Here is a 25,320-nt window from a genome sequence, read left to right as displayed (position 1 = left end):
CTATCTGGGAAATTTATGAGCATACTTTTATTCCTATTAACAGATTTGATTTAATAGTAAAGGATTATCAATATAAATCAAATAATGCATTAATTGTTCCCAGAACCAGTGACTCTGTACCTACTTGCCTATGTCCCTCCTGGTTTAGGCCAGCATGTTAAGCTGGAATAAACAACAATTAACAGCTCTACTGACATTCTTCTCTTTATATTTTGTCCTTTTTCCCCAGGCACAACCACTTAGTAGCAAACTTTAAAATTGCAACATATATTCTTTTGTTTCCTGTAGGAAAAACAAGTTGTTGCTTATTCTCTTGCTAGAAATTTGAGACTTGCCAACAGATGTGATGAGAAATGTTTCTTGTCTGGGGGAGCGTTTCTCTGGGTTCTGGATCAGTCTCTGCCACCTGGGGCATTCGGTGACTATGTGGGGTTGTTTTGTGCCTTGCATTGCCTTTCGCATGTTCTTCATGGTTTAAAATCCTTTCCTGGTGTTACTCGGACTCTCCTTCCCAGCCAAGCCAAAGCCAGGCTGAGGAAGGAGGAGAACTCGTCCTTCTTCATGGAGATGTGTCCAAGCGTCACCAGCTGCTGCTGCCAGCGATGCAGGAGAGCAGGACGCGGGCGCAGCTGGGTACGATGCCCGGGGCAGGCTGAGATGAGGAGCTGCTTGAGCGGAGGGATGCACAGACCCCGAAAATGTCTTGGCTTAGGTTTGCTCTTAGGTGCTCGCCAATAGGGATAATTCATAGTCACTGGATAAAACAAGCAGTTGTCCCCTCTGTTCAGTGTGTTGTCGCGGTTACTCAGCAGCAGTAGGTATTCCTTTGCTGCTAATGAGGTGAAGCAGAGCTACGAACTGTTCTCCTTTGCCCAGTTAACTGAGCTGCTGCTTAGCCTAAACAAAACTCTCATCAACATACACAGAATTCTCACCTAAGAAACCTGTTTTGCCCCAGAGCTTGCTGGCCTGTCCCCGAGTATGGGGTAGGTCCAGGCTGGCCACCTTTCCACCTGGATGTGGGGGCACAGGCTGAGATCCCAAGTGCTGAGAAATTGGTTTCTCTGCCGTTACCAAAGGGAGTGCTGACAAGACGTACAAAATGTGCCGTAATTCTCTCTGAGAAAGTCAGAGCATGGCTCGGCCGACAGCAGCTCACGGGTGCATGAGAAGTTCGTTTTTCACGTGAGTAATACAGCAGCAGCACGCCCACGAGGGTGACTGGCGTTCAGACCAAGGCGGTGTGTGCATTTCCCCGTGACCGCCTATACTAAGTCAATGCCACGCTGAAGACAGACCTGCTGTCGTATCATCTTGTCCCTGAGCTTGTCCCTTTCCTCCTCGTGCAGTTATCTTTTGACGTGTTGACACGTACAAGGGATTTTCCTGGCCCAAACAAAACGATCGTATCCATCATCCAGCTCCAAGAGCTAGCGCTCTTAAATAGTCTTAAGACAAGTCTGCCTCTGGGTTTTTTTCTTTTCTCTTTCCTTTTCCACAGTCAAAGCCTCTACGAGCCCGTGCAGTACAGAAATGCTATTAGAGTCACAGGTCTAGTGGCTGAAACGGTGTTTCCATAAATCCCAATTTAAGTCAGATGGGACAGGTTACTCAGTGCAATAGAAGCTGGCATAAACATCCTGCTTCAAATTTGCTTTCCGCATTTAGAAGCGACAGTAGTTTTTAAAGTACAAAACTGGTTCTAGAGTCTGTAAATATGTAGCTTAAATGTGACCAACGCAATTGGCTTAATGTCCTCAGGGAAAACTAGTTAACTTTTTCCTTCCTCTCTCCCTTACATACCTTTGACCAATTATTTTAAAGAGTTGCAGATCAATCTTTGCCGTAATTTGGACTTCATTGCTTTAACTGACATCAAAAGGACCTTTACTCAACATTGGATTACCGGCGTTCACCAAGAAGTGCCATGTGCTGGGGGAGCTGTTGCAGAGCAAGCAGGTTTTGTTGACGGGAATCTCCTGTGTGTCGTATCTTACTGATATCCCGAAAGTTTCTTCGGGGCTAAGTTCATCTTTCCTTACCAGGCAAAGTCAGGGTGAGTGGTTACGCATTTCCGCGTGGGGAATTACACATAGATTCAGGGAACCGAGTTGTCTCCACCTTTGCAGGCTGAGACTGGTTTCTTTTCACCTTCAAAGCTTTTTTGCTAACTCAAGCCTGCGAGTGATTTATTTTTGTTCTTCCTAGCAAAAGTTTTTGTATGCTTCCCTTTCCTAGCTAAACCTACAGACCTGATACCCGCTCGCTCATCAGATTCCCCTTTGTCAGCCGCTGTGCATTGCCAAGTGCAAATGCAGAGAGCTGTTTTCCCTAGAAATGACTGCCTTCGAGTTTCATAGGTGTGAAGAGGTCTTGCTATGATGTATTATCTCTGCTTTAACTCCTCTAAAATCCGTTGGGGTTACGCAAGGTTGATATTTGGTTCATAGTATTTTATATAACATTGCAATGATGGACTGGGAAAAGTATGCAACAGAGCTTAGCTAAAGCTCAGCCGATTTATGTATGCGTGTTTTAGGAAAGCCCAATATGTATCTTCTTAAGCTGCGTACCATACTGAGTACATAAGTACATGCAATTCGTAAATAATGCAATGATTTTAAAAGCACCTTTTTCATTCTCTGTTAAAGTGTGTCTGAGCACAAGTATGAACGTGGATGTGTTGCATGCATGCTTCACTCCTACGTGATCCTGCCCCGCTTCTAACTTATCCACAAGGTACAGCAAAAACTACCTCCTGTGATGGACATTTTGAGGTTTAAGTAATGGTTCTTTGGACATTTTGAGGTTTAAGTGATGGTTCTTTGGGATCCTTGAACAAGATATTTTAAAAGTGCAATATTATACTAGAAATATCAAAACCCACGGTGAATGTTATTACTCTGCCACAGTGGGATACAGTGCATAGGCTCTGAATCGAAATTGCTACACAGGTGGGGAAATACTGGTAAAGAGTAATGTTGTCGCTTCTAGAAACATTCAATGCTTTCATATGGCTTCTTGAAAATGTAGCACAGAAAAGTGTCTAACAGCTGGCTGCTAGGATAACATTTGCCATATCTAACACAGACATTTTGGGGGATATTTTGAGCACAATAGACTCCGATAACTTGTTGAATAATATTTACAACCTCTGCAATGTTTTTATATGGGGTGTAGTACAAGAGAACTCTACTGCCATGGTTACATTTGAATAAAAGTTTAAACCTATTTTGTTATTCCTAATGCTAGAAAGAGAAAGCTGCAGTGGTTAAAGATCTCTCAAAACTTTGGCCAGACACTTGAGCGCTTGGTTACTTGTGAGCAGGAGTGCACGTTCCTGGGTGGGAAGTGCTCCAGTGGGCAGTACTGCAGGAAGGCAGCGCTTTCGGTTCTGCTCCTTCACCTGCAGTGGATGCTGTCAAATTTTGGAAGACTATGACTCAACCTATGCGACTATTACAATTCCTATTTTTAGTTAGAGGTCTGTCTCTGTGCGGGAGTTAGTGATACAACGAGCCACTGGTTATTCTGCAGCGTGTGTACATCCAGTGTGCCAATCTCACATGCTGTGGGTCAGTCTCTGATGATGCTATTAATTAAAATGATCAGGGTTTTTTTTTTCCATTTTAAACATTTGATGAAATGGCACAATGTAGATATTTTTCTGACACATCATTTTCCTGAAAATGTGCCCAGCTTCATTCTGGGCAGCTTCATGTACCCAGATGATGACAAGAAACTCATTTTGCCTTGCCTGTCTATTTACAGGTCTCCCATGACCATAAAAATTAATTCCCATGGTAGTGGTGTGTTGGTTTGCATTTGAGTGAAATACAATGCAACAGTGCTGTATGGACCAGGGTCATCTTAGCCTTCATCAGAATAGGTTTATTATTTAAATACTGCTTTCCACTGACTTTGGGATAACTGAGATTAGCTGTCACACGTTAAAACTGGTAGTTCATTGCAAACCATTGAAAACCACATGTAGTAAACTTTGGCTTGTTGTCAGACATTGCCAAATTCAACATATCAAATGTAGCAGAAATAGCTACGAGTAATCGCTCATCTCATACCAAAACTTTGAAGACTGTCTGAGTAGGAGGCTTTTTCAGTTGGTATTGACAAATGAATGCTGCTTTTTTCTAGGAACTAACTTTTTGCTCAGCCAGCATGGACTCCAGCACTTCAGCTTACATTCATTTTGGCACGTGTTATCAGCCCCAGCATTTTTCTCCATGTCATCCATAACGTCTTGCTAAGCAATTTGCTAGGTTTTTGTGTCTCTCCATATATCCTTTGCAATTTTTTGTTCTGCAGCATTTAGGAACCTCCTTCACAGTCCCATCGAATCCCAGGTGGGATTTAATCAGTTTGATGTGGACCTACTGTGATGACAAGAAATCTAGCTCTGGACTCTGCTGCCTTGTATGGTTGTTTAATGCACTCCAGTGTTTGCCTGCAGCCTTTAAATGCCTCCCAGGTTTCTTGTCAATTCATACATTTGTAACTGGAAAAATAACCGCCGTACTCACTGAAGAGGAAGGCAGTGACTTCCAGCTCCTTTTCGCAGTGGCAGTACGTGGTTTATGGTCACTTTTAGCTAAGAGGGATTTCCCCAAATGAAGCATTAAACTTTTTCACACACTTGGACCAAGGCCAAGCCTCTACTACTTGTTGAGTGTATTGAAGTTAAGGTTTTGTTAGCGTCTGTGATGCATAAACCAGGGGCCTTTAGTTTGGACCATGCTGCTGGAAGAGCGTTCTGTCAACAGCCTCCTTGGAGACATCATTTAGTTTTGTGCTTTAATACATCCCAGGACTTAGGGTGGCTCCAATTCACTCCTTCAGTTTCTCAAACTCCTCATTTACATTGAACATGAACACTGGCGGGTTTGGGTATGAACCAGCAGGTTTGGGTAATTAGGTTAAACTCAAATTTTCCCCATAGCCACTAATCCAAGAGTAATGGATTTTATGCCCCATCCTTTTCCTGCTAAGGTGAGCGTGTTGCTTAAGGGCATGGTATATCTGTGATCTGCAGCTAAGTTTTCTTTTCAGAACTGTCATCTTTCAGAACTCTTTAGCAGCTTTTGCATCTTTGTTGGTTTAACTTTAAGCCCTGGCTTTCTACCGCTGAAAGCTTGCGGTCGTACATTTCTAATATTGTCCCACTGTAGATCTTAGAGTGTGTTTGTGCTCGGGCGATTGACACGACCCAAACAGCACTTCCACATTCTTTAGGATTTAGTCAATGTGCACAAATCAATATTGTCATCTTCAAAGAGCAGCCTGCAAATGCCCGATGGTTGCCATCAAGCCGCCACTTCATGCAGATTCTTCCCTTCCTCAAGGCAGTATTTTCCAGTAATATATTAATTTTTTCAGGCCTACATAGGAGGAAAGAGTGCTGCATTTCCTAACACCAGTGAGTGTGCCTCTTTTTTTGGTATGTTCAGTGAAGCCAAGAGCAGTGGCCCCACTTCAGGTCCTCTTTCCATTGCTGTCTCAGAGCAAAGCAAATATCTTCAAAGTTGTCCTCTGCTAAATGCACTCTCTAGAGACAAATATGGATGGGTTTTCTTGTTAGCTCACCCATGGTTTAGGAGAGCCAGGACTGGTCTACACCCTTCCTCCTGTGTCTTTGGAGGGGAGTGATCTGGAAGATGTTTGAGGTCCTCTTCAGCTCAACATCATTTTGACTTGGTTCATGAAGTCCCTGACTGGGAGGAAAGCTCACCACCTGCTCTGACCCGCTGACCTCCTAGTGCCTGTGGCTTTTCTTCTGCTTTCTCCTTCTGGCCCCATATTGGTTTATGCACCTGCCTATGATTAAAGATTAATGAACACTCCATTGGTTTCCAGATAATCCAAGCTTCATCTGCTGTAACGTTGCCAATTACACCATGTAAGTGATGCTTTGAGGAGGGAGTGCTGTTATCATCCTTTTCTCTACAGTCGGTACAATCTGGTTGGGTTCTTGTGTTGACTTCCAAATATTACATATTGTCTTGGCTTGTGTGTGTTTCCCCACAGTATGCGTAGTGACTCTACTGGTTTTTGTAGAGTCTAACTTTAATCTTCCCGTGCCTTTACATCTCAGATCTCATTGCTACAGTGGAGTCTCAATGAGCTCTGCAGTCCCAGCTTGACACCAGTGAATTCCATTTCTCAGCAAATTCAAACAGCTTGGTCAAAGGATAATAAAGTGGTTTCCGCTTGCCAGCTTCTGAAGTTTTTTCCCCCAGCCTAACAGCCATCTGGCCTCTCTGTAGCATCTTCAGCTGGATCCAACATCCCAGTTTTGAATTTTCTGCGGTTTTAGTGATAATTTGATGCATTGATACTTTTGCTCAAGGGACCCATCCTTTTGTACCTCTGGTAAACTCCTTCCTCATATGTGGTGTTTTTATGTGAAATACAGAATTTATTACATTTCTCTCCTATGCTTTCACATCTTGATTGGATGAAAAATGTTAAAACCAAGAAGTATTTCAAGGCGGTCTATTGTTGGACAGAAAGGCTGCCTTCTGATATCAGTCTTCCTTGTTGCTGGCTCTCACTGTCAGTAGCTCCAGAAGGCTGCACTGTTTAAACTGTCTCTCGTTAGCTGCATTTTCTAAAAAGTTAGAACTCATTTTTCCAGCCAGGATATTTCCTTACAGCATTTTATTCCTACACCTTCACTGCACAGTGACTCACCAGCATAGCGCTAGGCTCTGAGTAATGCTCCCTGCGCAGCTGGCCCGTGTCAGCCTTCTCAGCTGTGTGATTCATTCTGCCGACGCCGCACGGTGAGACCTGGCTGGCCGACTCCGCTGGCGCCTGCGCTGCTCTCCGTTCTCCCTGAAAACGCTTCGGCTTGGGCTCTGCAGGCGCCGGCAGGACAGGGCCACAGGAGAGGCAAGCACCGGTGGCTTTGTGCATGGGTCAGTCTAGCGGGCTGATCTGCAAGGGCAGGGCAGTTTGTCCGTCTGTCTGTGTGTCATTTCTGTCTTTAGCTAGGAAACAAGTGCGGCAGCAGCAGCTGGTGGGGCTGGTTGTTCCCCTCCCCTTCCAAGTTCAACTCTCCAGCTGGGCAAAGAGGGTGCAGCTCTCCCCGTGTTTGCATCATGGGCATCACCTAAGGATCTCCATCTTTTGTTTTCCATGCCTTTTTACCTCGGATAGTCGCTTGGTCCTGTTCAAAGGGGCTATAAAATGATACCGCTATTTTAAGTTAATAAAGAAGTCTGACTAGGTTATGCCTAACATGCTGTTATCATTATGAGTAGTCATCCAAAGACCAGAAAACGAGGGTTCAAGGTCAATATTTTGCAAAAGCAGAATCATGCATCTCAAGGGTTTCATTTCCAGTTAAACCCAGCACGGGAAGTTCAGGGTCAGGTAACATGACGCAGCATATAGCTTTTCTTACTGCACTGTTGATCCCAAAGGACACCTTCAGATTGCATGTAACCACTGCGGGATTTTTTTATCAGCAGATGACATGATCACAGATGGCATAAATGATCAGCGTTTGACAGAGCAGTGAGAACTGGAGATGCTTTGTCTGTAGGGCACTGGAGCTGGGACTGAGAGTGACACTGAGTCACAGCTGTGAACGGACATATCCCAACTTCCCCAGCGTGTAACTGCGTATGCATTTGCAGTCCCTTGTCCTTTTGGACCTGGAGCTCCATGGCTTTTTGGTTTTTGGTTTGTTTTTTTTTTTTTTTTTCTGCAAATTCTGTGGCTGTGCCAGCAGTTGTGGCCTGCAGGTTCTGATTTGCACGAGTCACTGTGTTGCCTTGTCCCTTGCAATATGGCAGCAGCAACGATTCCTGTCCCTTGCGTGTTGGGTCTCTCGGTGACTGGCTGCACAAGCTCCAGCATCCTGGCTTAGTGTGTTTAAAAAAAAATTGGGTATGACAAGCAGGCTTGTAGCTTCTGTGCTTGATGAGAAGTGGGGTTTGTAGAACCTGGAGCCCCTAGAAGCGAGGCCATAGCCAGAGCATCTCTGCACGGCGGGTTCAGGCAGACCGGAGCTTGGGCTGGGGCTCCGGGGTGGACGGGGAGAGGGGCTGCGGCCGGGGGCCGTCACGGTGCGGGGCAGGACCTGGCCCATCGGCTCCCCGCCGTGTCACAGGGCTCCGTGAATACTCATTAACGCTCTTCTTTGAAACTGCGGTTTTTCTGACAATGAATTTATAAGATGGCCTGTACAGCAAACGTGCTACGCGCACAGTAGTGCTGTAAATGGATTTATGCCTCTCTTGGCTCCTGGGGGATCCATTGCAGAGAGGGAAAGTACCGCGGCTTTTACCAGTGGCTGAACGAGCCCGTTCCTGGCCGGGAGCCGCGCGCTGCGCTCCTCCATCCCTACGGACACCGGCTTTCAGCAGCGCAAAGTCTCAGCAAGGATCCCACAGATGTCAGGCTCCCATATGGCTGTTTCCTAATATGGGATGCTTTTTTCCAACCAACTCTTTAAATAAGAATAAGTGATGCACAGTTTTGACATCTGTCTGGTTCGATAAGCTAAACGACAGTACCGAATGCATGAGCAAGCACAAAGATAAACAGCCTGGCTGTGCGCCGTCTTGTACCTTTTGCGTTTGGGAGTAAATGATTACTACGTAAGATTTAAAGCACTGGAGACTAAATTTCTCTAGTAGATGGCTTGTGTTTAATTTAAGGGTGTAGACAACAGCAATGCCCTTCTGAACGCCGCAGGAGTTGACCCAGACTGAGATACCCCCATAGTGGAAATGTACGCCCAGGCACTGCTTGATTGCACGTACGCTGGTAACGGGCAGTTAGGTCTCTGCCTTTTATGTGGTTGATTTTAATATTCTGTATATTTATTTCTAGATACTGTTAGAAGTTGCGTAGCAAAGCTGTTCTTCAGCTGTCCCCTGAAGGGCCATTACTGCCTGTACAGTAAATCCAGTTTTACCCTCATCAGCCGGCAGCCTCCGCTGTGGATCCACATCATGCTCCTCTTTCAGCAGGTGTGTGCAATTAAATTAGTGGCACCTCTCTATTCTAACTTTCTACATAGGGAAAAAAATGTTTTAATGGTTAATCTCTTTAAATATGCTTCTAATGCACAGTGCTTTGTGACCCTTGTGATTTCTCAGAAAGTCATTAGAGTAGGTTGAAGTGATTTTGCGGTTTGTAAGCTTTTATGTTTCTTTTAAAGACAACAAATTCAAACTGTCTGCAGAGATTACAAAGCCTGGGGATGAAAAAGCGGGACCAAACCTTAGTGTCCTGATTCAGACAAAACTTGCAGTAAGTCCCAGGCGCCTTGCAAACGAGCAGGAGCGTTGCAGCGGACTTTGGGGACCAGAACCAACCCCCAGGCTGCAGGTGGAGGTTAGAGGTGCAGCACCCGCTGGGGATTTTCTTACTGCAGAAGTTTTGACTGAGCAGGATTTGCAAATCTGATCAGTGCTGTTCTCCTACCAAGCCTAAAGCTATTTTCTCATGTTTAATACCATTTCCAAATACAGCCCAGTGTTTGGACATAAGTGGAATTTCCTAATAAGTTACAAATACCATGAAATTGTAAGAGAAGGCCCTACATTCACACTTCAAGATGAAACAGATGGCTTTTGTGTTAAAATAGCAAGGTTCAGTTTCTTAACCTATGCGGAGCCGTTCACTACAGTTCATCGCGCCCTAACGCAACCATAGAAATACAAAGAATTTATCTGAAATTTAAAATGCGCATGCACGGCGAGTTTATGCTGTGAATTTAACAGCTCAAATCACCCTTGCCTGTGCTTGCTCCTAGATATAAATACAAAAAATGTTTTTAAAAGGCAAGTCAGTAAGAGTATTTGGTTGCCTCAGCAGAAGTGGTCTCCATGGCTCCAGAGGTGCCTGCATGAGCTGTTTGTGGGGACGGGGGCTTTGCTGTCGGTGAGGAGCGAGGATGGTCAGGAGCCAAGCCGAGAGGTGGGCAGGGAAGGCGAGGACGGTGACAGAGCACAGCAAAGGGAGCAAAGAGGAGCAGAGGCAGAAGCAGGGGTGAGAAGGCGATAGGAAAGGTTGAAAATAAAGGAGGTGAATTACCCTGCAAATGAAAACCTGAAGAAACAGGTTGCATTTTAACAGGACCTAGAGAGAATAAATGAATTATATTATAAATGTATCGTTTTATTCCTGACAAGAGGAAAACAGATGTTGAAAAATACGGACAAAAGTACTAAAACACAGAAATACGAGAAAGGAGGAGCAGAAGCAGAGGAGACGGGTGGCAGAGCTGGCACGCCTCGCTCCCTGCTGCGCAGCCGTCGCCGCCGCTGCGCTGGATTTTAACACAACGACCTCTGCTCTGTCTGCGGTTCATGGTTTGAATCAGTTGCACTGACAAGTGAATCCCTGATCCACCTCTAATCCCTGGTGCCTAGCCTTTTCGTGAGACGTTTTCCATTGCAAAACCTCTCCCTTTCACCCCTTCCCAGATGACTGAATTTGGCCTGGCCGGTTCCATCTTCATGAGGACTATTGAGCTCCGCACAGTCCCAGCTCACAGGGCCAATATGACTTCCCTTCCCCATTCCTCTGCATTTAGGTGCCCATTGCCCCCCTTCCCCATCCCCACGTGCCCCTGCTGGGTCCTGCTTCCTCCGGACGCTGCCCCCAAACGCTGGTGTCCCCCCGTTCCCCATGGCTTTCCCTGCCCCAGGCTGGGTAATTCCACTTGTCCCACTGCAGCTCCTCTTTCCAAAGCTTTGCTTTTATTCCCTATAGCCTTGCTAATTTGCTCCGGCTGTGCTAGTGTTACCCCTGGCCCCGGGCTCCCGTGCCAAGGAACCCCCCAGCAGAATCCCCCCGCGCTGCCGGGGCCGGGCTGGAAGCAAGGCAGTTTAATTTGTGTCTTTGCAAGCACGCTGTAACCACAGAACTTATTATGCTTTTTCTAATGGGAAAAAAAAAGTTCCTCTTGTGTGGCACCGAGCGTTCCAGCTTGCTGTGCATCAGGATGGTGTTTAATGTCAGATAATTTATGTTCTTCTTTTGTTCAAAATCCTAAAGCTTTTAAGTACCGGTTACATAACTATTAAATACAGGATAAAATATATAAATACCGGATGTAAACCTATTAAATATATAACTAATGAAACACAGGGCACTAAATTCAGCCCTGGGATAACGTTATTTAAGACTGTGAAATTGTACAAGAGAGAAATTTGACATAAAATGTATTCATAGCGTGTTGACAATGAATTAAATGAAAAGCTGGTGATAAAAACGTAGTTTTCAGCAGATCTGTCATAGATTCACGGACAGATGGCTAATACATGGTTTCTGAAGGTTTCAATACCAGTTACTGTATTTTTATTCCTTTTTTGCTAGTCACTCCACATTCTGTTTGGTATTGCATTCTGCAAAAGGAAAAGCGAGGAGAGAGACTCTCAGGTCTCCAGAACAGATCCTTAATTTCATGACCCTGCTTTCTCTTTAATTTTTAACATATTAGTGAATAGTTATGTCATCTTTCAAACCCCTTTGATGGAAGTTGTGAAACGGCAAATTATTAGTGCGGGGCAGTAGGAAGAGAAGCATATGTCAGCGGATTTCTGAGAAATTGTCTTGCAGTTAAGTGACGATTAACAAAAGGAACAAAATTAGAATAAGGGGTGATGTTAGAGAGCTTACTCGATAGGCAGGATGCTTAGTTTCACAGATTCATTCGTTAAAATAATCCTCTAACGCTATATGATTTATGGCTTAATTTCCCTCATCGGGTGGGGCAGCGTCACGCTGCTGTGGTAGCACCGGCGAGTAAGGGGCTGCCTGACGTGTCCCTTTCTAACACCTTCCCCGGAGTCGCTCATAAATTTGCCAAACACGAACTAATTGGGCTGCAATTTTTTCGTGCCAGGTGGCTGTCTGGAGCTGACTGCTTCTGCCTTTTAATTTGGACAAAATGATCCCGCTGTTTCTGACAGCTTAGCTGGAAAAAATGCATTGCCTCAGCCACCATAAAAATTCCTGGTTGTGCCTTCCTGAAGTGTGTCTGTGTCAGTTGGATGCCAGAGGGTGGGATTAGGATCACTGGATTTATGCTTAGAAAGAGAAGAAGGAATGTCCATCCAGGAAACCTACGTTAAAAGGACATGGTTCATATTGCGAAATCAAATACTTGAAATATGGAAAATCAGGTTTGCTTGTGCGCTCTTAACTTGGCTCCTGCATGCAGCTACATTTTTTAATTACAAGATCATGTGGCAGATAGAGACAGAAATGCTAAGCTCTCTCAGCTGCAGTAGTGTTCTTGTAACATTGACTTTGTGTGTTGTTTATACAATGAAGTACCTAACACTGTTGAAATACTAGAATAATTCAAGGCAGCATAAGGTTGTATCCGGGCTGTCCTTTGAAATAGGGAGCTTTGGAGGTGAGAGCACCCAACCCAAGACAGGTTTCATCTTGTTTTGTGGATGTTCAGGGGATGAAAATTCCTGTACTCTGCCAGCAGAATCTGTGTTGAACGTGTTCTGTGGAGCTGCTTCTCTTGCATTTCATCCCGCTGTGTGTTCAGTGTACTCTTCCCTGCACAAGGACCAAGAGCTGCGGTCAGGTCCAAATAAACATATACAAACCCGCAGCGGTGCTAAGCATCTCTCTGCACTGACTGGTAAATGACGTGTCCTTTCCAAAAAGATGCGTGTCACTGAGATCTACACCTGGTTCACAGAGGCCAGTGCTGCTAACATTTTGATAAACTAGCATTTCAATACAAAAAATGACATGCAACTTGCTATGCACAGTGGTAGTTGATAGATAATCTTTGGTGAGCCGCAGACCTTAAAGACATGTAATGTACAATTAAAAAAGCCCCAAAGGAAATGAAATATTTGGGGATTTATCTAATTGTGTGCATATTGATCCATCATAACTCCTTACAAAGAAATGAACTAATCCCTGGTTATTCACATGGCTGTGCCACTGTAAGAACAAGGTGTTCTTTGTTAATGGCCAAGTAAAAAATGCTTGAAATCCTATTTTCAACATTTCAGAGCTTGTTTGCAGAACCTTTGTCCATACAGAGTCATTCTGTGCAAGTCCTTAAGGCCCTGTGGGAGAAGACACAGCTCAAGGGGACGCACAGTTTTGAAACTGCCATGATCCAGTCCACATTTCCACACCAAAAGGTAAGCTTTTCTTTTTTTTCTCAGAAAAAAAATAGTAGAAGAACTTTGCCCTGACTTTTAGAACAGCTGTACAAAGACCTTTACAACACCTACAGCAAGTCTTTGCTGTGCTCAAATCGTGAAAAACAAAACCCCTTTCCCTGCCCCTTCCCCTTCTTTGCCTTAGCTCTGCTGTCTTCCGAGCATTTGTGCTTATGGCCATGCCAAGTCCTCTTGGATGGCCATACGGCGATCCACAGCGCGTGCCTCTGACCTCCCTTATATACGAAGCACTCAGCTTGTGGGGACGTTGAAAAGTGTTCACCAGCCATTATATTTTCGACCTCTGCAGAGGGTCCACAGTGTTGTTTTGTACTGTGCTTTGAAAGGTCTCCAGGCTTGTTCTCCACCCCCTTCTACGTGCTTCATGTGGATTGTTCCCAACGTGATGAAAATAAGCGATGCTACATATAGATTTTTTCCTGCTCGCAGTTTCAAACTCTAGACTCAGATTAGATGCCACTATGGACAGTTTGGCAGCCACTTGGAAATTCACCTAGTTAAATACAGACTTGGATTTTATGGAAATGATCATTTGTACGTGCACTGTTAGTTACCCCCATCAGTTTAAAAGATTACTCTTTCAAAGCTGGTTACTGTCTCCGGGATTTCAGCGAATGCTATTTCAAAGCTATTAATCAGGCTTCCTGGAGAAGGACGTTGTAGGATTGTAAAACAAGTATCTGTTTATTCCTAACCATCTCCATCCAGCTCAGTTGGATGAAATGAATTGTCAAACACAATTTTAAAATACTCTGTCTCAGAATATTGTACGCATGAAGATGTCTGGCTGAATAAGATTAATTTACTAAGGTTATGGCTGATTTAAAAACAGGAGTTTTGATAGAAACACCTTCTGAACCCCCAAGATAATGCTGCACTGAAGTGGGAGCTCCTGCCGCACGGCTTGTAAAAGGAGTAGGGGATCCCCACATCTCAGACCCAGCTTATGGGCCGGTTTTACTTAGACACAGCGGAGCTTGCACTAAATATTTTAGCTGCTATTGAAATGCTAGCCTGACTCACCCAAAAGCATTAGGACTGCTTTTCTGTTCAATACCGGTTTAACTTGAGTCCGTGCCAAGTTGAAAGTCCAAGCCGGTGGAGTGTACAAGAGTTTGGGGTGAATAAAGGGCTTAGGGAAGAGCATGCCTTCACGGGTAGGATTCGATGTAGTACATCATGCACACAAAGTCTACAAAACATGTCCAACACCCTAGAAACATGATTAGTCTCCAGAACATTGGTTGCATAATCCCACTCCTACTCAGATACTAGCATTTGGCCTATTTTGGGAACTTCCGTCACTCCATGACAGTAAGAGTATCTTTGAGTTCCCAAAATAGCAGAGCTAGAAATTGAGATACTGATCTTCACTGATATAAAGAATTAAGCAGTGAATCAAAGTTTGGAAACTCCAGGAGCTGCAGATTGCCTAACAGCCTTCGGAGACTGAAGACAGTCAGGCAGATGTAATGTGTCTGAAATCGTAAAAGACACTAATATTCAGTCTTGGTCTCTGCAGTATGCTGCTGGATTTACTTTCTCAGTTTTGGTTTTGCTTATTAATACAGAACGTGAGTTTGTTTTTAGTGCAATTTCTATTCAGTTCACTAAGAAAAGTCCCACCGAGTTTTCTGGGAGTGAGACCTAAGCCTGCCGTAAGGAAAGTTTCCTTTAGCTTTTACATTCCCAGAAAACCTAGCCAGAGCATTCCCGGCATGACCTAGTCCTTATTTTGCTTGACAGTCTAATCTTCTGCAGTAATCTGAAATTTTCGTTTCAGAAGTTCTTCCCATTGCTAATAGAACTTCAAATATTGTGAATGATTTGACAAAATTATTGTAGTTGTTAGTCTTATTCCTCCTGTCAGTAGTGCAGGAAGCCAAATTATGGGTGTTTGCTTGTTTCAATAAGCGGAGCACTTTTAATTTAAAATATTTTAAAATCTGTTGATATAAATGCAGTGTCAGCATCCCGTATTATATTTTATATTAAGTTTTATGCGTTGTGTGACGGCAACGTCTGAACACTTTATCAGAACTGAGGAATTTCTGTGCCGTGAGTACGTGGGGAAGGTCTGACCCCAGCAGCCAACAGGAACCACAGCGGAGTCAGCGCTGCAACACCGCTCCGCGATTCCTCCGCTTTTGCCCTGTGACCCTGTGGCTAATCCAGAGTAAATTAATTTAGACTTTTTTTTTTTTCAATATGTACTCTAGAGCATTTTGCAAACCTGGAGGAAAATCTATTACATCAATGATTTATTCCAGAGCAAATTCTGAGAAATAGCTTCAGATTTACATCACTGTAAGCAATTTCTAAATTTGGCCCAGGATGCGTATGCAAGGAATTGCAGCGAATACCTGGCTTACAGAAAGCAAGTCGTGTTTCACTGGGCAGCCTGCTCATGCCACAAAAAATATTTATACAACACGGCTTAAGATATGCCAGAAGTAAAGCATTTCCAGATGTACATCCTTACAGATTTCCGTTCGGTTGCTTCATAGTTCTTTATCAAAGTACACACAGGCCACGTTACAAAAACTAAGCCGGTTTTGAGCTCGTTGCTGGATTCTTTGTGTTGACTCATGCTGTGTCAGAAGAGTGAGATGGTGACTACTTTACGAGCCTTATGTGATGCCTTACAAGAGTCTTTTGTTGAGCAGCAAGTTGAGTTGCAAAAGAATAATTAACAATTTTAAGCCATTGTTCGTTCTGTTCTTCCCTTTCCTCTGCTTGCTATCTCGGTTTACGCAGCAGAAAGCAGCGCCACGTTTTCACAATGGAGTCACTGAAGTTTTCAAGATGATGGACCATGGGGATGAGATTAATCTCTCCAATTAGGCTTTTCCCTCGTGCTTCCCCTCCTGAAATATGTGCCTTATTGCAGATTTTTTCAAGCGTACTAGACTACAGAGTGGAAAAGAAAGATTGCTGCATTGTTATCTCAGTGATATTTGTTCTCTTTCAGTCTCGAGTTGGCTCATTGCAGCCACTAAAAGATTTTTCACAGGATGGAGAAGCAGCTCCTAGGCTTTTTGTTCAGCGTGACCCGTGTGCCCTTATAATGTCCCGCATGGACCCGCTCAGAGCAGCACCATCGTTGGTTTGCCCATCTTGTACCCTCCCAGATGCCACAGCGGGAGGATCAGGGCGCGTCGCTGGCCATGCCCTGCTCCGCTGTCCCCTGCTCGCAGGGACATCTGCCCCTCCGTCGGGAGCCCGCAGTGGAGAGGAGAACCCAGGGGGTTGGCATGGTCTGTCCCTCCTGAGGACTCGGCTCTCCTGCCCAGGGAGGCATCTGCTCGGGATTCCGCACCACACATGAAATATCTGAAGGGAGGCAGGGAGCCTCAGACTGTCAGATCCACTAGCCACAGGCCGGCAGGAGAAATACGGAGAGAAGCTGCACAGCGCCTCTGCTACGCAGCATGGCAGCCAGCTAAATTCCTTGAATGTATACAATTCCCCTTTGGAGGAAAATAAGAACTTCAGCAACACATAAAGAGCAGGTACAAAGCAAAATAATCAAGTTTTACCTGCGATCCCCAGTATAAGCCAGTTTGAGTGTGCTGGGGCAGGGCAGCCCAGCAGCCGACTGTGCAGAGGTGCAGATGCAGCCACAGCTGGGTCACCCAGTGGACAGGCATGCAGGGCACAAGGAATTGCATGGCCGAGTGTTACGAGGCAGCCCATCAAGGCAGCAAGGAGCACAGGCGACCTCTCTGCACACAAGGATGGAGAAAAGAGCTGGGCTGTGAGGCTGCTGCCCTGCAAACGAAGCCAACGTGTGTCCGGGACCTTTGTCATGTGCTCAGTATCTTCCTGTGTGTTGTGAAGCCCATTCCTCTGCATGTTCCTCCTGGAAAGGGAAGGGAACCTTTGTCATTTGGAGCTTCTCAGGTGATGCGAGTTGTGCTCCCCGTTAAGTTAAAACTTGACATTTGGCTCAGCTGAGCTTGTTATCCGGGGTGATGGCCAGAGGTCTGAAGAAGTCTAGGGAGTTTTGATTCTTGTGAAATCTGTTTCCTGCCATTTCCAGGGTTCAAAGAGGCTGGGGAGGAGAGGTTTTGGTCTCCCTGAGCCAGCCGGCCTCCTGCTCCATCTCCTTTGCTAAAGCTTCTCTGAAAAGGCCCAAATCGAACAACTCCGTCCTTTGCACAGCCTTATTCAGTGCGTTGAACTAATGTCCCTGGCAAGGGATGGTGTTTTCCCCACTGACTGCATAAATCCGTGTTTTCTTTGGGCTGCTGCGTGCGGTGTTGCATATCTGTGAGGATCCCACACAAAGAAATGGGAGTGTTTTCTGAGTGGTCCTGGCAATTCCCTTTGTGTTTGCAGCGGGTAACTTGGTTGCTGTTATTTAACGCCAACGTTTGTTTAAGTGGGAGATCACAATCTTTTTTAAAATTAAATAACAGGGTTTAAAATATACTGAGTTATGCAGTGTTATTAATTGCTTCAGAAACAGTACCCTCTGGCTTTTCTCGTACTTGAAGCTGCAAATACACTTTCTGTAGGTTTCTTTGATCAAGTCAGACATTCAGTTTACTTTACAGATGCATAATCCTTACTTCCCTGGCTTGTCACTGGCAGAATAATCATAGAATCACAGAATTGTTTAGGTTGGAAAAGATCTTTAAGATCATCCAGTCCAACCATTAACCTACACTACCAAGTCCACACTAAACCAATCAACATCACATTTACCTGGGTGTGTTTTGAGTGAGATAAATCAGCACCGTTGTTGCTGGGTTTTTGAAGCATTCGTATTAACTTTCACATTGAACGTTTGTGTTAGCGCTTCTCACAGGCGGCTGGGTTCAGAGGTTCTATTCTTTCTTTTAAAAAAAGAAAAAATAAAATAAAATGGTCCCCAGCCACTAACTCTTGCTTTCATGGGGGATCCGGTTGGACAGGAGAAGGTCCCAGCACTGTAGGGTGTTAGCAGAGACCACTACCTTGTGGACCATTGAAAAAAATCCTGAAAGAAGGCTGGGGGTAATCAAGGTGGTTCAGCTGCTGGGAAACGTGCTGGGCAGGACTGCTGAGCAAACTGCTGGCAGCAGTGTGGAAGAGGCAAAAAAAAAGCCCAGACCAGTCCTCTGCCTCCTACAGACTTGGGGTTTATATATATATAATATATATATAATATATATATGCTGCTGCTACCAATGATTAGAGAGACGTACGTCCTGCTTAACACATTTGCCCTGGCAGGTTGTTTGCCCACAGGAGACACAAGGAAGAGGACCTTCGTCGACGCCTGCTGTTCGTCCCTTTGTGATTTCGGGTTACAAGCTGTTAACCAGCAGTTCACCTTGTTGAGCGAGTTTGCTTTTTCTCATTGTTGGCCTAGGACCTGGACCACGTGCAGATGCACCTGGAAGAAGTGAGGTTCTTTGATTTATTCGGCTACAGCGAGGAAGCGGGAACTTGGCAGTGCTTCATGTGCAATAACCCCGAAAAGGCAACAGGTAAGTGGTCTGCCTTCGTCGCTGGTGGGCTGTGTGTGGCAGTGGAGCTGTGGTGGGTGGAGGATGGAGAGACGCTCACAGACAACGCTGTGTCTCTGGCGACGGTGGCAGAAGTTGAGGAAAAGGGAAAGCAAACTTCCCAGCATAGCACAGGCAGTATCTATTTTAGCTGGAATTCTCCATTAAACTCCTCTTGTCTCAGCATCTCTGGTGAGATATAGTGTCAAGCACAAACCTTATTTGGCATATGCTTAGAGGGATAAAACTCAAAACTAATGTAGACTCATAAATCTGCACGACTACTAACCCCCGGGGAGTGGGAGGGACCTGCAGCGATCTTGCGGTGTCCAGATAAAGGAGCTGCATCTGCTGGACCATGGCCCAGGTCCTCTAGAGACTGCACAGGTGCCACATGTCAGGGGACATTGGCCCGATTACTACACCCGATTCATATCTTCTTCGTTCTCAGAATTATTTGCCTTTATATCATTGAATCCATAGTACGTGTCTTTTTAGGAACAAGGCAGTGTTTAAGAACATAATACTTCAGCTGTATTAGAAAGCAGGGTGAGTGGCAAATCCACTTTTTCCCAGGTAAAAGCTTCTAGTGACCTTTTTTCTGAAGCCTTCTGAGACCCATGTGTTTTAGATCACTGTACTGAAATTTGGAGCAATGGACTTTTTCTTAGATGTTTTTTGCCACTCTCTAAAAGCCTGCACAATTCTGGCTGAGAACTTTGCATATTTTGGCCAAGCCTTTCAATAATTGCCTGTTTCAGCTATTTATTTTAACAGCTAGCATCTCTTTATATTTCATCAACCCCGAATTTAGTAAGTCTTGTGAGAGTGGCACAGCCTCTGCTGCAGGCCGGGCTGCCCGTGCTCATTTCATGGTGTTTGACCATCTTCCTCCTTCCACAAGTCTTGTGGGATTCAACAACCATAAAAGAAATCATGCGTTGAGCTGAAATTTCATCTCAGTACCGTGGTCTTGCTATGGTTTGTCCATCACATCAGTGATAGACGCCTGTCAAGCTACAAGGAAAAGGAGTCTGTCTTGCTTAAAATTTCAAAGCTTAATGAAATAGCTTTGTTTTGAATTTTCAGAGACATTTAACTAGTCCAAAAAGGGGAGGTTTTGTAGCAAGCTATCCATTATGCTGGTAGGACAGCCGTATCGGAGCCAACAGACGAGATGAAGGTGGCAAAGGCAAACCTTGGGGGTGACATGAGGCACCATTTCCTTATTGATGCCAGGGGTTTTGCCGATGACACTAGTCTGGAGTCACCAAAGGACAGCTGACACCTTGCTCTCCTGCCAAAGCACCGTGTCCTCCAAGGAGAGGTCTGAGAAGGGCTGGAAGCAGGATGAGGTGTGAGGAGGTCCATGTGGCACCGCACCGCGGTTCTGCTGCCAGGAGCGCGGTTTTGGGGCTAGGATCCGGACCCCACCAGTACGACCAATATGAAGCTGGTATTTTCAAATGGGTCTGAACTCAAGGCAAACAGCAATAAAAGACCGCAACAGCAGGCAGCAATTCCCAGGGAGCCCTTCAGTGCTCTTTGGTTGGTACAAGAGCTTATGAACGTGGGGACCGTCTCTGTGCCACTGACAAGAGGCTCTTGAGACTGTTTGCAGAGCACTTGAACTGACATCTCGAGTAGCGTAAACTGTAATACTCTGCCTGACACTGATGGTCTTCGGGAAGCGGGAGCGCAACGCCTGCCGTGGAGTGCCTGCGGCGGGGAGGTTTGGTACTCGCGCTTGCTCATCGTTGTTTCAGGCCGGTGAAAAATCACGTTGCGGTGCTGTAGAGTTGGTGTCGCAATATCCCACAGAGACAAGGGAGAAGGTCAGGTCACTCCCAAGGGTTCACCATTTCCCCTAACTGTTGTGAAAAGGCTGCAATGAAATGCGTGTGCTGACCCCACTTCCCTGAGTGTGTACATACGGTTCTCCGTTCACACACCGGGGTCAACGGAAGGGATTAATATACTCAAAGCTCTGCCCTCCAGCCTGAGCGGTGTCCACCTGGCAGCGCAGCATTTCTGTCCTTCCCAAATAGTGCCAAAATCCGCTCTGCGTGGAGCTGTGCAAGTGCGGGAGCGCTTGGCCAGCTGGGCAAGGGGGGTCTGCCCTCATCAAGCTCGCCCAGCAGGTCCGGGTACAAATTAGGCTTTCATTCCTCTATGCTGGTACTTATACAGGCCCTTGTAAATTATACCACCTCTTCTAGGAGTGGAGAAACAAATACTTTTTTTTAGATTCACCTTTTTTTCTTGCTTCTATCTGTATGACCTCGACTAAAGCCCAATGGAAAGAAACTGCAAATAGAGCACTAAGGTGTTACATGAAATGCTACCTTCTCAGCAGATGCAATAACTTGAGACTTTGCGTTCTTTTTCTTGAGTACCATGAGTACTCAAGACCGTGGAGGATGCCTGGACATTTGGAAGAAAATTTTTGCTCCTCTAGCACTGCAGGGCACCAAGGGTGGTGCCTGGAGTTCACAGGGTTATCGCTGCCCACAGGTCATAGAATCATAGAACCATGGAATGGTTTGGGTGGGAAGGGCCCTTTAGAGCTCCCCCAGCCCAGCCCCTGCAGTGCCAGGGACAGCTTTAACCAGCCCAGGGTGCTCACAGCCCCGTCCAGCCTGGCCTGGGATGTTCCCAGGGATGGGGCCTCCACCGCCTCTCTGGGCAACCTGTGCCACTGCCTCACCGCCCTCAGTGTAAAACATTTCTTCCTTATATCCAGTCTGAATCTATTCTTCTTCAGTTTAAAGCCATTACTCCTTGCCCTGTCACGACAGGCCTTGCTAAAAGCTTGCCCCCCCCTTCCTGCAGCCCCTGTCAGTGCTGCCAGGCCGCACTCAGGCCTCCCCGCAGCCCCCTCCTCTCCAGGCTGAGCACCCCCAGCCCCCCCAGCCTGGCCCCGCAGCAGAGGGGCTCCGGCCCTCGGGGCATTTCTGTGGCCTCCCCTGGCCCCGCTCCAGCAGCTCCGTGTCCTGTGCTGAGGGCCCAGAGCTGGGCGCAGGGCTGCAGGGGGGTCTGCCCAGAGCGGGGCAGGGGGGCAGAACCCCCTCCCTCGCCCCGCCGGCCATGCTGCTGGGGTGCAGCCCGGGATTTGGTCGGCTTTCTGGGCTGCCAGCGCACGTTGTTGTGGCAGCTCTGCCTGCCTCTGCCCCTCTCAGAAAGGTTTCCAGCCTGTCCTCCTCCCTGCCCAGCCACCCGGCTGTCTCCGCTGCCATAGCCCAGGAGAGGATCCCGAAGACTTTAATAAATGTCAGCATCTACGAAATCACCATTTACCCTTTGTTTCAGAGCCAGGGCTGGGAGTTCAGGGATGCCTTTGAGGATGGTCACGAACAGGAGGAACCAGGCACGCAGTATTTTTGGACTGCAACTGTCCTTTTTATGAGCAATTACTCTCTTTGTCTCAGTTTAAAGGAAATTTTGTAAGAAAGACACGTTGTGAATATCATGATTTGCTTCTCAGCTCTAAAAGCCTTTAGAAGGCCAAAAAAATAAAGTATTGTTTGGGTCATAAAAAAAGCTGAGGTGTAGGAAAGAAATGTGGAAGGTAGCACTTAACGGAATAAAAATCTGCAAGTGAATGACAAATTCACCTTAGTATTGGTGGTGTAGAGCTGTGGCAGCTGGGAAAAGTCGTACCAGAGTGGGAGACACTCCAGGGTCTTTTTGGGTTTATAAGATCTGAGACGAGAAAGAGGATTCGGAGGTCTCCTGCAATTGGTAAGAAATGTAAAGGCTAGAAAACATCTTTTATTTTCATTCCACAGTGGGACAGACCCTTTGAAATCTCAAATACTTTTGAAAGACAAGAAAGTAATTTCTCCCTCTCAGCAATGCTGTTTAGCAACCAAATTCTTCCTTAAGAAGGAATTCAGAGGCAAATTCTTTTTCTATTATTGTCTTTTGTTTTTTGTTAATGTTGGGGTTTGTTGCATTTTTTGGATGCCGTGTTGCAAGATGCCATTTATCCTCCAGACTTAGGAAAGCATTATGCCTTAAAGCCTCGATCTTGCCTTACGATGCCAGTTAAATGATGCTTTTTTCAGATGTTGCTGGGAGGATTTTTGGAGCCGGACCACACTTGGAGGCTGAGTTTGTGAGGGAAGAGGCAGTTATGCTTAAGCAATGTGGTGGATGTACTCAAAGTGGCAATTAACCCAGAGAAAGTTTGAATATTTCTCATGCGTTCTTCTGATTGCAAAGCCTTTCTTATACAACCACACTTTTCCGGAAGTGCTATTAAATCATCCCAAATCGTTTTTTCCTGGCACCCAGGAAGAGCATTCCCACAAATCCCACTCATCTGCTCAAATGCACGTATGTGCCCTGACTGTGTAGCTGGTCTCAGAGCTGGGAAAACCAGGCTGCACAATTTTTTTTTTTTCAATTGATGACCATTCAAGCACAGATACAAGGCATTTGAAATTTTGGTAAATGCAGTGTGTGCCTCTCCTTAGGAAAAGCTGGCCTTTAAGAGCCTCATTTCAACATAACCTCCTGCATTGACAGTTGGCTTCACAAGCTCTTGCACAAAAAAAAAAATAAAAAAAAAAAATAAAAAAAAAAAAAATCAGTAAAACCACTTGATAGCTAGAGAGGGAATTGCAGTACATTCCCTGTTCTGGAAGCTCACAAAGAAATTGCAGTAATTCCTGTGGGCTGCAGAAGAGACATTGTGCCCATGGGCAATGATTTGGGTAAAACTGAGGGGTGTTTTTATGAATTCCTCTTTAAAAAAGAAATTCACTCAGAATAGCCTACATCATATTAACTTCTGAATACATTTGTCTTTTACTAGCAGTGGTGATTATCTAGTGAACTGAAATACCCCAGCTATAATGCTTGCTTGAAAGTTATAAAAAGTGGCATTCAGCAATGTGTCCTTTCCAGGTTTTCAGCAAAACCAAATGTGATGATTAATGAGAGAGAGTGAATCCATATTCCCTTAGGTTAATGGCATTTATCTTCATCTGCTTGCCACCCACACATTCCATTCTTTCAAGTTAAGAGTAGTTTATTGTCATTAAGATCATTCATGATTGGACTGAATTTTTGTGGATGATTTTATGTTTCATCAAATGCAAGATTTAATGCTTTGGTTTTTATCTGTCTTGAGTTCATCTCGGAAGAGTTTGGAGGGGTTTTTTAGTTTTTATTCAGTACCCAAACTACTTAAAGCTTGATGCATTGTAGTTCTGCAAAGAAAGCAAGACACAATTAATAGCAAATAATTCCAATGGACGCTTATGTCAACAGGTACTATTCAGGGTTAAATTGATTTTGGAATTAGTGTCTCTTTATTGAGATGGTTTAAGAAGCAATAGATATTATAGAAAATAATTCTTCATTTTGAGTTTGGGTAATATTTTTAGCTTTATTGTGTGTTCTGCAGGAAAAAAAATAATGACAAATATATAGTAAATACAACCTTTTGAATCCTTTAACGCTTTTTTCCAAGCTAGAGATCTCATCGTACATGTCAGCATAGCACCACAAAGAGTGATTTCAAACCCAGAGCTGATGTGATCACCTAGTCTGACCTTCTACAAAACACCAGTCAAAGAATCTAGTCCAATAATGCTTGTATCAAAGAAATGTTTTCTCTTTGATCTGTATTACTTTTGCATATTTTTCTGAAGATGTCTAAACCTGATATTTAAAAGTCAAGTGAAAGAGAACCCATGACATGCCTAAGTTGTAAGGTAATTTAACCATACTGTTAAAATGTGGGTTTGTTTCTATTCTATCTCTAAACACTGCATCACATTACGCCCTTCCCTGCTCTGCAGCAAATCTATTTGTAGACTTCATCGTGTCACATCTTGATCTTTGCTTGGGCAAATTAAGGAGAATACATTTCATTAGTTTCCTGTGATATGACTAATCATACGAAAGATCAGTCTTAAATTATTCTTGTGTCACTTTTCTGAAGTCTTTTAATTTGCCTTTATTCACGCAAGGTGAAGAAATCAAAACTAGGCATAATTTTTCCAATAATTAATATGTGTATAAGGAATGTGCACGCTCCAATTGGCAGTTGATTGCATTTTTAAAAAATCTTCTAACTGTATTAGAAGTGCAGATGCTTCTTTCATATAACCCTGCTCTACCGTGGAAAGCAGTGGGGGTCCCCAGCTACTGAATTTGGTTTTGGGAAGAGTTCAGTCAGAAGAGTAAAGCTCTGTATTTCTGAGGCAGTACAGATTTACTCATGATGCCCCTTGCTAACAGCTCCATGCACTTACTCCTACTTTGCACACAGCAGGCATTCAACAGCTACGGTGGTGACTGAGTAAAGTCCCAATAAGGATTGGGACAGGCTCCACCAAGATGTTTGGGGGCTGAAGCTCTTGCCCCATGAGGAGGGGCTAAGGGACAAGGGCTGGTAGAGGCAGAGCTCAAGGGGGAGTTCATAACAGTTTGTCCATAACTACCAGGAGGTCACCAAGAAGACAGAGCCAGGCTCTGTTCAGTAGTGTGTGGTTGGGAGGGCAAGAGACAACAGGCATAAATTGGAACAAGAGAGGTTCAGACTGGCTACAAAGGGAAGCTTCCCCACCATGAGCATGATCAAGCATTGGAACAGCTTGCCTAGAGATATTGTTGAG

At 45.0% G+C, this 25,320-nt stretch overlaps 1 protein-coding gene across 2 annotated transcripts in view; it reads left to right on the top strand.

The window, feature by feature from the left end:
- VEPH1 (ventricular zone expressed PH domain containing 1) overlaps positions 1-25,320 on the top strand; it is an 82,868-nt gene that overhangs the window by 47,282 nt on the left and 10,266 nt on the right. The window contains exons 9-11 of one of the 2 annotated variants that reach the window (XM_075716925.1): positions 8,857-8,996; positions 13,020-13,154; positions 18,556-18,673. In XM_075716925.1, the coding sequence (XP_075573040.1) occupies positions 8,857-8,996; positions 13,020-13,154; positions 18,556-18,673 (393 nt within the window). The remainder of the gene's footprint in view (positions 1-8,856; positions 8,997-13,019; positions 13,155-18,555; positions 18,674-25,320) is intronic. The other variant, XM_075716926.1, reaches the window with a different exon arrangement.

Source organism: Pelecanus crispus, chromosome 9, assembly GCF_030463565.1.
Source record: "Pelecanus crispus isolate bPelCri1 chromosome 9, bPelCri1.pri, whole genome shotgun sequence".
NCBI classification, from domain to species: domain Eukaryota; kingdom Metazoa; phylum Chordata; class Aves; order Pelecaniformes; family Pelecanidae; genus Pelecanus; species Pelecanus crispus.
Note: the sequence above shows the minus strand (reverse complement) of the source record. Positions and strands in the feature narration are given on the sequence as shown.